We start from the raw sequence: 17,575 nt of genomic DNA, 5'->3' as shown, positions 1-17,575 counted from the left end.
TGGCTGGAAAGGAGCGAATGGAATGGAACCCATGTGTTTGATGTATTTTATATAGGGATGGGCATATTACCTTTTTTGACTGTTCGAGTACTCACATGATTTTTGATTTGTTTCCCCAGAGTACTCTACTCGAAGAAAAAAAAAGGAAGCTATAAAAAGCTACTTTTAAGGGCCTCCCGAGTGGTGCAGCGGTCTAAGGCACTGCATTGCAGTGCTTGAAGCGTCACTACAGACCTGGGTTCGATCCCGGGCTGTGTTGCAGAGGGCCGCGACCGAGAGATCCATGAGGCGGTGCACAATTGGCCCAGCATTGTTCGTGTTAGGGGAGGGTTTGGCCGGCCGGGATGTCCTTGTCACATCGCACTCTAGCGACTCTTGTGGTGAGCCGGGCGCATGGACGCTGACACGGTCGGCAGTTGTACGGTGTTTCCTTCGACACATTGGTGCGGCTGGCTTCCGGGTTAAGCGAGCAGTGTGTCAAGAACAGTGCGGCTTGGCAGGGTCGTGTTTCTGAGGATTCTCGACCTTCGCCTATCCCGAGTCCGTACGGGAGTTGCAGCAATGGGACAAGACCGTAACTACCAATTGGGGAGAAAAAGGGCCCCAAAAAATATAACTGGAAAAAATATCTGCACATTTATCTACATTTCTCTGGCTAGCTAAAGGAGAATTCGATCCAGCTAGCAAGATACTTAGCAATGCTAATAATACTTGTTCCACCACACTTTCTCCCTCACCTTAAACTTTACAAATGCCAGTTGTTTTTCGGTTACAGCTCATGAAGTACACTTCATCACCTTCTCACCCCCCGTCTCCGTGGTCAGGCTTCTCACCTACCTCTTCATTATCGTTCAGGGGACGCAATGCTGTAACTGGCAAACTGCCTTTGCACTCTCTGCTGTCTTTCCAGAGCGCACACTGATTCTGTAACTAACAAATTGGTTGTCTCTTCTCTCTTCAGTCGTGTGCTGCATTCTGTTGTTATGTGAACGATTGGCTGTGCCTTGGATACAGCCAGAATTGCTCCCAACGCACATCACTCGTTCGCTTACACCCAGAAGTGATCCAAAGCCCCCCCCCCCCCTTATTTTCGACAGACAGACGTTTTGATTGAGTTTATTATGCCTGTTCCTTGGAATTTTGTAAATGGATTAACAATTCTAAATTGAACACTGCATGGGGATGAATTATGGCCAAGACAATCTGTTTGGTGAGTAGGCCTAGACTTAATGATTCTGATGAAAATAAGCTCTTTGTCTTTATCAAACTAATGTTTTTGCATATTTTCAGTGTGGAAAATGTCTATGTTTAGGGGTAATAGCCTAGGCCAGGGATCATCAACTAGATTCAACCACGGGACGATTTTTTTAGCAGTTGGTCGGGGGGGTAACATGACAACGGAAAATGTGTAGACTGCAAATTGACGCAAGGAACCCAAACAGATATAATGTTTGACTAAAACATAATCATTTCAAACCTTGCTTACATTTCTATACAAACACGTCTCTCTATTAAGTGTGTGAATACTTGGGAACAGATTTCATAAATTAAAATCACTTGGAGCTGATTTCCTGGTGTATTTATAGTCAATATGACGACATAGATATTCAGCTAGCGGGATATACACTGCACCGGAAAGATAGAACAGCACACTCCGGTAAGACGGTGGGGGGGTCTCTGCATATTTGTAAACAACAGCTGGTGCACAAATTCTAAGGAAGTCTCTAGATTTTGCTCGCCTGAAGTAGAGTACAGTCATGGCCAAAAGTTTTGAGAATGACACAAATATTAATTTTCACAAAGTCTGCTGCCTCAGTTTGTATGATGGCAATTTGCATTTACCCCAGAATGTTATGAAGAGTGATCAGATGAATTGCAATTAATTGCAAAGTCTCTCTTTGCCATGCAAATGAACTGAATCCCCCAAAAACATTTCCACTGCATTTCAGCCCTGCCACAAAAGGACCAGCTGACATCATGTCAGTGATTCTCTCGTTAACACAAATGTGAGTGTTGACGAGGAAAATGCTCGAGATCACTCTGTCATGCTGATTGAGTTTGAATAACAGACTGGAAGCTTCAAAAGGAGGATGGTGCTTGGAATCATTGTTCTTCCTCTGTCAATCATGGTTACCTGCAAAGAAACACGTGCCGTCATCATTGCTTTGCACAAAAAGGGCTTCAAAGGCAAGGATATTGCTGCTAGTAAGATTGCACCTAAATCAACCCTTTATCAGATCATCAAGACCTTCAAGGAGAGTGGTTCAATTGTTGTGAAGAAGGCTTCAGAGCGCACAAGAAAGTCCAGCAAGCGCCAGGACCGTCTCCTAAAGTTGATTCAGCTGCGGGATCGGGGCACCACCAGTACAGAGCTTGCTCAGGAATGGCAGCAGGCAGGTATGAGTGCATCTGCACGCACAGTGAGGCAAAGACTTTTGGAGGATGGCCTGGTGTCAAGAAGGGCAGCAAAGAAGCCACTTCTCTCCAGGAAAAACATCAGGGACAGGCTGATATTCTGCAAAAGGTACAGGGATTCGACTGCTGAGGACTGGGGTAAAGTGAATGAATCCCCTTTCCGATTGTTTGGGGCATTCGGAAAAAAGCTTGTCCGGAGAAGACAAGGTGAGCGCTACCATCAGTCCTGTGTCATGCCAACAGTAAAGCATCCTGAGACAATTCATGTGTGGGGTTGCTTCTCAGCCAAGGGAGTGGGCTCACTCACAATTTTGCCTAAGAACACAGCCATGAATAAAGAATGGTACCAACACATCCTCCGAGAGCAACTTCTCCCAACCATCCAGCATGATGGAGCACCTTGCCATAAGGTAAAAAAGTGATAACTAAATGGCTCGGGGAACAAATTATGACAAACTCCAAGCATTGATTATGCAAGAATGGGCTGCCATCAGTCAGGATGTGGCCCAGAAGTTAATTGACAGTATGCCAGGGCGGATTGCAGAGGTCTTGAAAAAGAATGGTCAACACTTAAAATATTTACTCTTTGCATCAACTTCATGTAATTGTCAATAAAAGCCTTTGACACGTATGAAATGCTTGTAATTATACTTCAATATTCCATAGTAACATTTGACAAAAATATCTAAAAACACTGAGGCAGCAGACTTTCCGAAAATTTATATTTGTGTCATTCCTAAAACTTTTGGCCACGACTGTATATTGTGATAAATTGCAGGCCAAACTACTTGCCTAGAGATTTTTCAGCTATACTTTTCGTGGCTGTTTTTTTACCACCACAGACAGATGCTGGCAGTAAAGACCGCACTCAGTCAGCTGTATAAGGCAATAAGCAAACAGGAAACCACTCACCCAAAGGCGGCGCTCCTTGTGGCCGGAGACTTTAATGCAGGGAAACTTAAATCAGTTCTACCAAATTTCGATCAACATGTTAAATGTGCAACCAGAGGGAAAAAAATTATACTGTGTACTCCACACACAGAGAGGCGTACAAAGCTCTCTCTCGCCCTCCATTTGGTAAAGCCGACCACAACTCTTTCCTCCTGATTCCTGGTTACAAGCATAAATTAAAGCAGGAAGCACCAGTGACTCGGTCTATAAAAAAGTGGTCAGATGAAGCAGATGCTAAACAACAGGACTGTTTTGCTAGCACAGACTGGAACATGTTCCGGGATTCTTCCGATGGCATTGAGGAGTACACCACATCAGTCACTGGCTTTGTCAATAAGTGCATCAAGGACGTCGTCCCCACAGTGACTGTACGTACATACCACAACCAAAAGCTATGGATTACAGGCAACATTCGCACTGAGCTAAAGGGTAGAGCTGCCGCTTTCAAGGTGCGGGACTCTAACCCGGAAGCTTACAAGAAATCCTGCTATGCCCTGCGACGAACCATCAAACAGGCAAAGCGTCAATACAGGGCTAAGATTGAATCATACTACACCGGCTCCGACGCTCGTCTTATGTGGCAGGGCTTGCAAACTATTACAGACTACAAAGGGAAGCAAAGCCGCGAGCTGCCCAGTGACACGAGCCTACCAGAGGAGCTAAATCACTTCTATGCTCGCTTCGAGGCAAGCAACACTGAGGCATGCATGAGAGCATCAGCTGTTCCGGACCACTGTGTGATCACGCTCTCCGTAGCCGACGTGAGTAAGACCTTTAAACAGGTCAACATTCACAAGGCTGCGGGGCCAGACGGATTACCAGGACGTGTGCTCCGGGCATGTGCTGACCAACTGGCATGTGTCATCATTGACATTCATTGACTACATGTCAGCGTTCAACACCATAGTACCCTCAAAGCTCATCACTAAGCTTAGGATCCTGGGACTAAACACCTCCCTCTGCAACTGGATCCTGGACATCCTGACGGGCCACTCCAGGTGGTGAGGGTAGGTAGCAACACATCTGCCAACCTGATCCTCAACACTGGAGCTCCCCAGGGGTGCGTGCTCAGTCCCCTCCTGTACTCCCTGTTCACCCACGACCGCATGGCCAGGCACGACTCCAACACCATCATTAAGTTTGCAGACGACACAACAGTGGTAGGCCTGATCACCGACAACGACGAGACAGCCTATAGGGAGGAAGTCAGAGACCTGGCCGGGTGGTGCCAGAATAACAACCTATCCCTCAACGTAACCAAGACTAAGGAGATTATTGTGGACTACAGAAAAAGAAGGACCGAGCACGCCCCCATTCTCATCGACGGGGCTGTAGTGGAGCAGGTTGAGAGCTTCAAGTTCCTTGGTGTCCACATTAACAACAAACTAGAATGGTCCAAACACACCAGCCTTTCGAAACCCGTTGATGATAGTGGATTTTTTGACAATGCCCCATGCTGTCAGGACCCACTAGCAGACTTGACCAAAAGTTGCTCTTCGCATGCGGCCGTTTTAGTGAAGGATTTCTCCCCACTTGTCATCCAAGCCTCCCGCTGAACACGGAGCGCCACCTTAAATGCACGATTTACACTGATGTCGAGTGGCTGCAAATACTTTGTTGTACCCCCAGGAATCAGGGTGACAAAATGACTACCGTAATCAGAATGATGGGAAGTTTGAGAGCTCTCGATTTAATCTAAAAAAGTTGTGGCTTATAGTCCGGAAATTACAGTATATGCATAGTCACTTTAACTATACATTCATGTACATACTACCTGAATTGGGCGGACCAACCGGTGCTCCCGCACATTGGCTAACCGGGATATCTGCATTGTGTCCCGCCACCCACCACCCGCCAACCCCTCTTTTACGCTACTGCTACTCTCTGTTCATCATATATGCATAGTCACTTTAACCATATGTACATACTACCTCAATCAGCCTGACTAACCGGTGTCTGTATGTAGCCTCGCTACTGTATATAGCCTGTCTTTTTACTGTTGTTTTATTTCTTTACTTACCTATTGTTCACCTAACACCTTTTTTTGCACTATTGGTTAGAGCCAGTAAGTAAGCATTTCACTGTAAGGTCTACACCTGTTGTATTCAGCGCACGTGACAAATAAAGTTTGATTTGATATTATGTCCAACAATGAAAATTCCACCCCAAATTGTGTATTTATTAATTTTTTTGCAGAGAAAACTTGGGCCAACTAAAACCACCTGCGGGCCAAATTCGGCCTGCCAGTTGGGGAATGTTTTTTATTCTTTTAATTTTATTTCACCTTTATTTAACTAGGCAAGCCCATCCCTAATCATGCCCATCCCTAATTTTATACCTTTCCAATAGTCACGCTACTGCTATTTTACTGCTGCTATTTAATTACTTGTTATCCATATATTTTTTAAACTGCATTGTTGGTTAGGGGCTTGTAAGTAAGCATTTCAATGTAAGGTCTACACCTGTTGTATTCGGCACATGTGACTAATAAAATTTGACTTAAAGTCAGTTAAGAACAAATTCTTATTTACAATGACGGCCTACCCCGGCCAAATTCGGACTGGGCCAATTGTGCGCCGCCCTATGGGACTCCCAATCACGGCCTGATGTGATGCAGCCTCGAAACCTGGCCTAGGCTAACCAATTCTAAATGCCACTAGCAGTTCACAAAGTAGGGTTGTCACTTAAGTTAGCTACCACAGCCACATAAATCCTGCCTGTTTCTACAATTTAACTTCTTAAAATCTGATTTGAAACCTAATCCTAAGAGAGCGTACAGGTCGCAGTGATGGGTAGTATATGGGGCTTTGGTGACAAAACGGATGGCACTGTGATAGACTGCATCCAGTTTGTTGAGTAGGGTATTGGAGGCTATTTTGTAAATGACATCGCCAAAGTCGAGGATCGGTAGGATGGTCAGTTTTACGAGGGTATGTTTGGCAGCATGAGTGAAGGATGCTATGTTGTGAAATTGGAAGCCGATTCTAGATTTAATTTTGGATTGGAGATGTTTGATGTGAGTCTGGAAAGAGAGTTTACAGTCTAACCAGACACCTAGGTATTTGTAGTTGTCCACATATTCTAAGTCAGAACCGTCCAGAGTAGTGATGCAGGACAGGCGGGCAGGTGCAGGCAGCGATCGGTTGAAGAGCATGCATTTAGTTTTACTTGTATTTAGGAGCAGTTGGCCACGGAAGGAGAGTTGTATGGCATTGAAGCTTGTCTGGAGGTTTGTTAACACAGTGTCCAAAGAAGGGCCAGAAGTATACAGAATGGTGTCGTCTGCGTAGAGGTGGTTCAGAGACTCACCAGCAGCAAGAGCGTCATCATTGATGTATACAGAGAAAAGAGTTGGCCCAAGAATTGAACCCTGTGGCACCCCCATAGAGACTGCCAGAGGTCTGGACAACAGGCCCTCCGATTTGACACACTGAACTCTATCAGAGAAGTAGTTGGTGAACCAGGCGATGCAATCATTAGAGAAACCAAGACTATTGAGTCTGCCGATGAGGATGTGGTGATTGACAGAGTCGAAAGCTTTGACCAGGCCAATGAAAACGGCAGCACAGTATTGTTTCTTATCGATGGCGGTTACGATATCGTTTAGGACCTTGAGCGTGGCTGAGGTGCACCCATGACCAGCTCTGAAACCAGATTGCATAGCGGAGAAGGTGCGGTGGGATTCGAAATGGTCGGTAATCTGTTTGTTGACTTGGCTTTCGAAGACCTTAGAAAGGCAGGGTAGGATGGATATAGGTCTATAGAAATTTGGGTCAAGAGTGTCCCCTCCTTTGAAGAGGGGGATGACAGCAGCTGCTTTCCAATCTATGGGAATCTCAGATGACACGAAAGAGAGGTTGAACAGGCTAGTAATAGGGGTTGCAATCATTTTGGCAGATAATTTTAGAAAGGGTCCAGATTGTCTAGCCCGGCTGATTTGTAGGGGTCCAGATTTTGCAGCTCTTTCAGAACATCAGCTGAATGGATTTGGTAGAAGGAGAAATGGGGAAGGCTTGGGCGAGTAGCTGTGGTGGGTGCAGTGCTGTTGACTGCAGTAGGGGTAGCCAGGTGGAAAGCATGGCCAGCCGTAGAAAAATGCTTATTGAAATTCTCAATTATAGTGGGTTTATCGGTGGTGACAGAGTTTCCTATCCTCAGTGCAGTGGGCAGTTGGGAGGAGGTATTCTTATTCTCCATGGACTTTACAATGTCCCAGAACTTTTTTGAATTTGTGTTGCAGGAAGCATATTTCTGCTTGAAAAAGCTAGCCTTAGCTTTTCTAACTGCCTGTGTGTATTGGTTTCTAACTTCCCTGAAAAGTTGCATATCACGGGGGCTGTTTGATGCTAATGCAGAACGCCACAGGATGTTTTTGTGTTGGTTAAGGGCAGTCAGGTCTGGGGAGAACCAAGGGCTATATCGGTTCCTGGTTCTACATTTCTTGAATGGGGCATGCTTATTTAACCAGGTAGGCAAGTTGAGAACAAGTTCTCATTTACAATTGCGACCTGGCCAAGATAAAGCAAAGCAGTTCGACAACATACAACACAGAGTTACACATGGAATAAAACAACATACAATCAATGATGCAGTAGAAAAAAATAAGACTATATACAATGTGAGCAAATGATGTGAGATAAGGGAGGTAAAGGCAAAAAATGCCATGGTGGCAAAGTAAATAAAGTATAGCAAGAAAAACACTGGAATGGTAGATTTGTAGTTTGAAGAAAGTTCAAAGTTAAAATATAAATAATATGGTGCAAAGGAGCAAAATAAATAAAATAAATAAATACAGTAGGGGAAGAGGTAGTAGTTTGGGCTAAATTATAGATGGGCTATGTACAGGTGCAGTGATCTGTGAGCTGCTCTGACAGCTGGTGCTTAAAGCTAGTGAGGGAGATAAGTGTTTCCAGTTTCATAGATTTTTGTAGTTCGTTCCAGTCATTGGCAGCAGAGAACTGGAAGGAGAGACGACCAAAGGAGGAGTTGGCTTTAGGGGTGACCAGAGAGATATACCTGCTGGAGCGCGTGCTACAGGTGGGTGCTGCTATGGTGACCAGTGAGCGGAGATAAGGAGGGACTTTACCTAGCAGGGTCTTGTAGATGACCTGGAGCCAGTGAGTTTGGCGACGATTATGAAGCGAAGGCCAGCCAACGAGAGCGTACAGGTCGCAGTGGTGGGTAGTATATGGGACAATAGTCAAAGCACATTAACTTTGTCTTGAAGACAACATTTCGACCAAATAGTTTTACAGTATTTGAACTAAATGTGATCTCTGGTTAAAGATCGATTTTTGAAGTCAGTTCCTGAACTTGATTACCCACACCCATCCCTAATTTGATACCATTCCCCTACAGCCATTACCACAAGCCTGTAATTCCCAATTAAGGTGCCACCAACCTCCTGTGGTGTGGTGTGGTGTGTGTGTGAGAAAAAAAACATTACAGACCCGAGGTCCTAGTAGTGCAGTGGTCTGTTTTCTCCGCTTCATGGCCTTCAGCTGGACTTCAAAGTCACTGCCAGAGTCTGAGATGTCCTCGATCTCCTCAAGACTGCAAAGAAAAGTATTAATGAACAAAGGCAACACAAGTCATAAACAATCACACTATCTAGCTAATCTAGCTAATGCAATAAGTCTGCATAATTATCTAGCTAGCTGGTTCTTTCTATATTTGTGATACCTATGACTGTCATGTTTAGCTACCGGTAGCTAGCCTAACTTACCTGTCATGGCTTGATTCATCAGAGTGTTGCACTTCCATTTTCTGGTGAGGCGGTAATGTTAATGTAGTGTTCACTTCACAAATGTAGATGACGGTTGGATTCAGGAACCTTGGCTAAGTAGGTTGGCGATTAGAAGAAACAACAGTTTAAGGATATGATCAAGCATATTGAGTTCGGGATATTACAATTCTGCCTTGGCAAAAGCAAAACCGACAAGAGCTAACATGCTAGCTAACATTACAGCTGGCTAGCTAGCTACTGTTACAGTTAACTTAGCTGTTTAACGTTAGCCGTAAAAGTTAGTCAACAGTGCGAAATTCAAACTAGCAAGCTAACATTTTTAACTACAACAAACATGTGTTAAATAATACAAAATTGTCTCTAGCTAGCTACCTACCTGGATAATAGTGTAGTGTTAATCTGAAGTAATAACTTGGTAGCTAGCTAACTATTTGGGATAGAACAGGTTTCCCTCAGATCCGATGACAGACGATCACTGGAAAAAAATTACACACTACGCGCCAGCGCGAAAATCACACAACTCTCAGTGGAGTTCAGCGATTGGCTGACAATTTGTGATGTGGTTCATATGATTGGTTGTTAGCACATATTTTCGCACGGTAACGAAAAATTGTGAACGGATTGGCCCTAAAGACAACCGACCTAAGATCAGGCTTTACACCCTTAATAATTGTACTTATAGGAAGATACAGAAGGAATACTGACCATATGTCAGCGCTAATGATATATAAAAGGGACGTTCCGTTAAAAAAGTACAACCTAACACTTTTGAAAAGTCGATTTGGAATTATATAGGCATTGATTGTGTTACCATACGACCCCATTAATTCTCAACATAGGCTATGTCTATAACACAAACTCTCACATCCAACTACAAAAGAAAAAATATACTGGTTGTGTTGTGCTATTTTCAACATACTTTTAGAGTCTGCATATCTTTTAATAGGATAAAGAAATTATTGTAATTCTGATAGGATAATCTTTTGATACTGTATATTACAGTCTCATATATTATGCCCTGTGTAGCTCAGTTGGTAGAGCATGGTGCTTGCAACAACAGGGTTGTGAGTTTGATTCCAATGGGGGACCAGTACAACAATGTATGCACTCACTACTGTACGTTGCTCTCAATAAGAGTGTCTGCTAAATTACTTAAAATGATTACTGCTTTAAATTATCCACTGCCTACATCCATTTAGCCTATTCACCAATACTGATCAATAACGGAATAAGGCAAAGAATGCCTGGGGGTGGTTGAAAAGTAACATCTGTTTCACAGGCAGTGCTGGCAGGAAAACACACAAGTGTACCCCCTTTTGCAGGTCTTCACCAGACCTAAAAATATGTTTTCCTCCATTCAAGCAAGTGTACTAAGGCCCAGGCCAACTCAACACTGTGGTAGACTGGATTGTAGGCGTACAGTGGGGGGGAAAAGTATTTGATCCCCTGCTGATTTTCTACGTTTGCCCACTGACAAAGAAAGGATCAGTCTATAATTTTAATGGTAGGTTTATTTGAACAGTGAGAGACAGAATAACAACAAAAATATCCAGAAAAACTCATGTCAAAAATGTTATAAATTGATTTGCATTTTAATGAGGGAAATAAGTATTTGACCCCCTCTCAATCAGAAAGATTTCTGGCTCCCAGGTGTCTTTTATACAGGTAACGAGCTGAGATTAGGAGCACACTCTTAAAGGGAGTGCTCCTAATCTCAGTTTGTTACCTGTAAAAAAGACACCTGTCCACAGAAGCAATCAATCAATCAGATTCCAAACTCTCCACCATGGCCAAGACCAAAGAGCTCTCCAAGGATGTCAGGGACAAGATTGTAGACCTACACAAGGCTAGAATGAGCTACAAGACCATCGCCAAGTAGCTTGGTGAGAAGGTGACAACATTTGGTGCGATTATTCGCAAATGGAAGAAACACAAATGAACTGTCAATATCCCTCGGCCTGGGGCTCCATGCAAGATCTCACCTCGTGGAGTTGCAATGATCATGAGAACGGTGAGGAATCAGCCCAGAACTACACGGGAGGATCTTGTCAATGCTCTCAAGGCAGCTGGGACCATAGTCACCAAGAAAACAATTGGTAACACACTACGCTGTGAAGGACTGAAATCCTGCAGCGCCCGCAAGGTCCCCCTGCTCAAGAATACATATACAGGCCCATCTGAAGTCTGCCAATGAACATCTGAATGACTCAGAGGACAACTGGTGAAAGTGTTGTGGTCAGATGAGACCAAAATGGAGCTCTTTGACATCAACTCAGCTCGCCGTGTTTGGAGGAGGAGGAATGCTGCCTATAACCCCAAGAACACCATCTCCACCGTCAAACATGGAGGTGGAAACATTATGCTTTGGGGTGTTTTTCTGCTAAGGGGACAGGACAACTTCACAGCATCAAACGATGGACGAGGCCATGTACCGTCAAATCTTGGGTGAGAACCTCCTTCCCTCAGCCGGGGATTCCAGCATGACAATGACCCAAAACACACGGCCAAGGCAACAAAGGAGTGGCTCAAGAAGAAGCAAATTAAGGTCCTGGAGTGGCCTAGCCACTCTCCAGACCTTAATCCCATAGAAAATCTGTGGAGGGAGCTGAAGGTTTGAGTTGCCAAACGTCAGCCTCGAAACCTTAATGACTTGGAGAAGATCTTCAAAGAGGAGTGGGACAAAATCCCTCCTGAGATGTGTGCAAACCTGGTGACCAACTAAAAGAAACGTCTGACCTCTGTGATTGCCAACAAGGGTTTTGCCACCAAGTGTCATGTTTTGCAGAGGGGTCAAATACTTATTTCCTTCATTAAAATGCAAATCATTTTAACATTTTTGACATGCGTTTTTCTGGATTTTTTTGTTGTTATTTTGTCTCTCACTGTTCAAATAAACCTACTATTAAAATTATAGACTGATCATTTCTTTGTAAGTGGGCAAATGTACAAAATCAGCAGGGGATCAAATACTTTTTTCCCCCCACTGTATGATCACTGGCTCATACCAGGTCATGTGTTAGCTACTTTGATTATAACATTTCATGTACAACACTATGAATGCAGAATGTTCATGTTGAAGATGGAATCATCTTTGGCTATTATGTCTTTCTCACAATAGGCTACATCTGGATTCTGGAGGCCCATAGGGGCTCAAATTATCATGAAAGAGGTAATATAGCTCTCAATTGACATTTAATGGGCCAGTGTTAGTACTGGACTGCTGATCACATTTGCATTGGTTTGTTACTGTAGTCAAGCAATTCATAATAATTTAAAAAAATAACAATTCAATGGAAAAGCCTGTTCGCATTAGCCAATGGATTTCATGAATTTTTCTGTAAATAGACCTACTTGCTGGCCATGGAAACGGTTGCATCTTGTATGACATACCCAATTTACAAAACTGTCTGGTGGCTGGACAACATTATTTTGCATGTGACCTTCAGAAACGCAAATATGAGATTCATTATTCTTCAGGTATGCAAGTCAATAAACTTATAAAAATCTTAGAACAGCGAGATTTTGATTCGTGTCTATTTAAATTGTGTGCCTGCAAATAGATTTGTGTGTTTTTTTTATGTAGAAAAGGGTGATTAATTTTTCGCATGGGGTTGTAGTAGCTCCAAATAATAGTTCAGTCTGGCGGTTGCGAATTTAGGACCTTGCGGTGGCTCTGCTATAACAGCCCCCCTATGGCCGCACCTCACCCCTTTCGGCCCTCCTCGTGCTGCACCGCTCATTGTTCTGAAGCAGATAGCTAGACAAGGGATGGAGAAAACACCAGGTGGGACCTGAGCACCCGACAAACCAGGCGCTCATTTATTCACGGCACCCAGACCAATTGTCAATTTATTTATTTTTCTTCTGGAAAAAATATAGACTAGTTGATCTTTGGAAGTTGTTGGGGTGTTTCTTTTCACAGACAAAATGGGGAACTGGAGATAATTCCATAGATTTTTCGAGGGATTATTTGCCTTAGAGTCTTAGTTTGTATCTCGTTACTTTTGTCATTTTTGAGCTGCCTGGTCGCCAATCTTTTGTCAACCATTAATTTGCCTATTTACCGTGAGTGACACTGTCACAGTGGAAGATGGTTTCCCGGCTATACGCTCAGAAGTACCCCCCGGTGTTGCTCTGCACGCTGGCTGCCCTGTCATGGACTTGGGGCCCGGTAACAGCGAGTAGGAGTTGCTCGGAGACACGGCATGTGTACGCAGAGAAGGGCTACAGTACGAACACTGCCCCGCTGACTCAAATCTCCGGTAAGACGGGCTATTCAAAGTAAACTGGTGGTTATTGATTAAAAAGAATCAAACGTAGGCTATATGTTATTTTACGCAACATGAAGGGTTTGAGAGACCGCTTGGTATAGCCTTACTGGATAATATGCCATGTGATAGAAACTGCTGAACAAAGCGAAATTGAGAATTAACAGGTTTGTCTGTCAGGAAGGCTTATTTATGGGATGAGTAAATTGCTAACGCCGGTGTGTAACAAAGAGCCTCGCCCCTAATTAGTATGGCTGTTTTAGACTGATCTGGGAATGACTGAAAGAAAATAATCATTATCAACCTTTTTTTATTTTTTTGAAGACTGCATTTATTATAATTAATGTTTTGTGCATGTGACACTTGAGAAGTGCTGTTAGTTGTTGCGTTATCATGGGACATTGTCAAGGGGTGTGTGTGAGAGCTCAAGTGAGAGAACAGACAAAGATAGTGAGCTGTGGATATTTAAAGCGGCAATCGTGCATTAGGAAACAATAACAAAACAGGGTCCCCGCCCCTGTTTCCGTAAAAAGCTGAGGGAAGGGGCTGGAGAAACGTAATCACTCCCAAATTCATAGACAGAGCTATGGATGCAAGGACTAACCATCCATGATATCGAAATTATAGTTTTATCTATGTTTTGAGGCTATATAGTCTTTGTTTACATTTTATTTGTTTACAAAAGTTGGAGTAAAAGAAGCTTTTATATAAAATTACACACACACAAAAGTATGTGGACACCCCTTCTAATTAGTAGGTTCGGCTATTTCAGCCACACCCGTTGCTTGCAGGTGTATAAAATTGAGCACACAGCCATGCAATCTCCATAAACAGACATTGGCAGTAGAATGGCCTTCCTGAAGAGCGCAGTGACTATCAACGTGCATATAATTCCAACCAGTAAGTTTGTCAAATTTCTGCCCTGCTAGAGCTGCCCCGGTCAACTGTAAGTGCTGTTATTGTGAAGTAGAAACGTCTAGGAGCAACAACGGCTCAGCTGTGAAGTAGTAGGTCACACAAGCTCACAGAACGGGACAGCCGAGTGCTGGATCGCGTAAAAATCATCAGTCCTTGGTTGCGACACTCGCCACCGAGTTCCAAACTGCCTCTGGAAGCAACGTCAGCACTAGAACTGTTTGCCAGGAGATTCACGAAATGGGTTTCCATGGCCTAACAACCTAAGCCTAAGATCACCATGTGCAATGCCAAGCGTCACCTGGAGTGGTGTAAAGCTCGCCGCCATTGGACTCTGGAGCAGTGGAAACGCGTTCTCTGGAGTGATGAGTCACGCTTCACCTTCTGGCAGTCCGACTGACAAATCCGGGATGCCAGGAGAACATTACCTGCCTGAATGCGTAGTGCCAAATGTAAAGTTTGGTGGAGGATGAATAATGGTCTGGGGCTGTTTTTTATGGTTCGGGCTAGGCCGCTTAGTTCTAGTGAAGAGAGATCTTAACGCTACAACATACAATGACATTCTAGACGATTCTGTGCTTCCAACTTTGTGGCAACAGTTTGGGTAAGGCCCTTTGCTGTTTCAGCATGACAATGTCCCCGTGCACAAAGCGAGGTCCATACAGAAATGGTTTGTCGAGATCAGTGTAGAAGAACTTGACAGGCCTGCACAGAGCCCTGACCTCAACCCCATCGAACACCTTTGGGATGAATTGGAACGCTGACTGCAAGCCAGGCCTAATCGCCCAACATCAGTGCCCGACCTCACTAATGCTCTTGTGGCTGAATGGAAGCAAGTCCCCGCAGCAATGTTCCAACATCTAGTGGAAAGCCTTCCCAGAAGAGTGGGCTGTTATAGCAGCAAAGGGGGACCAACTCCATATTAATGCCCATGATTTTCGAATGAGATGTTCGACAAGCCAGTGTCCACATACTTTTGTTCATGTAGTGTATTTTTGGTTCTAATGGGGGATGACAGTTAAACTAAGCTCATGAGGCATTTTTAAGTTATAATTTTCAAGAATCAATGGGTACATATCATTCATTTGTAAGTCCAAAAATGTATGTAGCAACTGCTGATTGCCCCTTTTTAAAGTGACATTTGGGTGGCAAATGTTGATTTTTGTTGTACTGCTTTGCACGCCTTCGTATGTATGAGGGTTTGTTTGAGTGGTTCGACTGTAGGCTATATGTGATTGCTGAATGTGAGAACTGCAATATTGATTGTGTCTGTGTGTCTGGTTTTCTCTGTCTGGGTCTTGGCTCTTCTTGTCCCGTGGGCCAGGGGAGCAGATGGCCGAGAGAAGGAGGGATGATGAGAGGGAGAGTAGAATTGGAGGAATGAGAGAGGGCTGGTAATGAGCGACAGAGGAGAAATCAAAGCTAGAGCCAAAAATAAAAGGTTGGCGTTGGGATCCTCACTCCAAGTTTTTCAGAGGAAAAAGAATCAGGTGTAGGTATCATGGAGTAATATTATGTTTGCCTCAATAAGATGTTTTTTCCACCCACGTTGAGACATTGGAGATTGCCGACTTGTTACTGGTTGTTAATGTTTGCATATCATTACCGCCGGTCATGTTATAAGTCCAACCTGGGTATTGGTGAACAAAGACATGGGTTACGTCCCAAATGGCTCCCTATTCCATATCTAGTGCACTACTTTTAACTATTTCCCTATGTGTCCTGGTCGAAAGTAGTGCACAATATAGGGGATAGTGAGCCATTTGGGATACAACCATGGATATATAGGGAATAGTGAGCCATTTGGGATGCAACCATGGATTGTGTTTTAATAATTCATGTTTATAAATGCCCATTTTCAATTACTACCTTATGTTTAATAAGGTTCTATTAATGACAGACAGATTACGAAGAAGGATATCTGCCTGATCAGAAGAACCACTGCCACATTGGTAGAGTTGGTGTGTGTTCTAAACTGATAGACATTCAATGAATGAACACAGTAGGCCTACTTTGTGAGCTATTATATTGAATGAAAGCATTTGAAAAATCATGGTAGCATGACACAACGAAGGGTAATTGACATTTTCCAATAAAGGTAGAATCAGGGTAGAATGATCAGTTCTTGATTATGCGGTGGTTCTCATATGATACATTGTAGAGCTGGGGGATACTTGTTAGTATCGTGGCAAGGAAACAAAACACAAAGTGGACTTAACTTCTTTAGTAAAACAGCCCTAATGTTGGAAACCAACATCATTATGTTGTCATCCACATTTATTTACTTTCCAAGATATAGCACGCAATATTTACATGGAGGACGTTTTTAAAGGACCAAAGAGTTTGGTCTTCTTCATGTAAAGAAAAAAAATCCATGTAAAAAAAATATTGTGATACTGTTATCACCAAAGCCCTAATACATTGCTCATTTATATGCAGTGGTGGTAAGTCATTTTGGGAAGAAACCTGTTTGAGGCTGGTCTAGCAGGTAACGCGGTCGCATCAAGCACATATGCATCACCGTCAGTGTGGGTGCGAATCAGCCCTTCTTTCTACGTCTCCCCCTCTCATTTCATACTATCTCTAAAGGAGGTAAAAATACTGATTTATTTGAGGTAGCCTAAATGTCTCCCCTAAACCATAACCATAAGTTGACTTCACAGTGCTGATGACGTCAAAGCAAGCGCTGCTGTATCCTTTGGTCTTCACCATTAGTGCATCTTCCCACACCTCTTGTCTCTGATTGGCTTGTATCTGATCCCGTCTTGTTTTACCGTTGGTTCAGGTGAACACCTCAATATGCCCACACAAGCCTCTTGTCCCAGTCTCTTATTGGCTCGTATCTGATCCCGTCTTGTTTTACCATTGTTTCAGATGAACACTACCAAATATGCCCACACACCTCTTGTCCACGTCTGTCATTGGCTCGCATCTGACCCTGTCTGTTTTTCTATTGGTCCAGGCGAGCATCTGCGTCTGTGTCCCCAGGACTACACCTGCTGCTCCAGTCAGATGGAGGAAACGCTGGCCCACCAAAGTGAGACGGACTTCCTGTCGGCCATCGACGACACCAGCCAGTTCCTTCTCACAACTTTCACACAGAGGCACCACAAGTTTGACGGTGAGCTGGAATGCAAATCCAATCATAATAAGGATGCATAAGGGAACACTTTAAATAGTGTGATGTAAAATGACAACATTGAGGAGTGGTATGTAAAATGTTCTATTGAGAAGGCTAAAAGTACCTTTTATTGCTAGACTAATATCCTATAGTGGGGAT

The 17,575-nt window shown here is 43.7% G+C and overlaps 1 protein-coding gene across 3 annotated transcripts in view; it reads right to left on the bottom strand.

Annotated features, from left to right (window-relative positions):
* The window catches only part of stag3 (STAG3 cohesin complex component), a 51,886-nt gene extending 38,599 nt beyond the window's left edge, over positions 1-13,287 (bottom strand). For 2 of the 3 annotated variants that reach the window (XM_029725153.1, XM_029725161.1), the window contains exons 1-3: positions 13,177-13,287; positions 9,092-9,204; positions 8,817-8,919 (exon numbers count right to left, since the gene is read on the bottom strand). In XM_029725153.1, coding sequence (XP_029581013.1) covers positions 8,817-8,919; positions 9,092-9,204; positions 13,177-13,269 — 309 coding nt within the window. In that variant the 5' untranslated portion in view covers positions 13,270-13,287. Of the gene's footprint in view, positions 1-8,816; positions 8,920-9,091; positions 9,205-9,488; positions 9,616-13,176 lie in introns of those variants that run through there. The other variant, XM_029725170.1, reaches the window with a different exon arrangement.
* Between the last annotated feature and the right edge of the window lie 4,288 nt (positions 13,288-17,575).

Source organism: Salmo trutta, chromosome 3 (assembly GCF_901001165.1).
Source record: "Salmo trutta chromosome 3, fSalTru1.1, whole genome shotgun sequence".
Taxonomy (NCBI): domain Eukaryota; kingdom Metazoa; phylum Chordata; class Actinopteri; order Salmoniformes; family Salmonidae; genus Salmo; species Salmo trutta.
The sequence above is the reverse complement of the archived record's forward strand: the minus strand, read 5'-3'. Positions and strand labels throughout refer to the sequence as shown.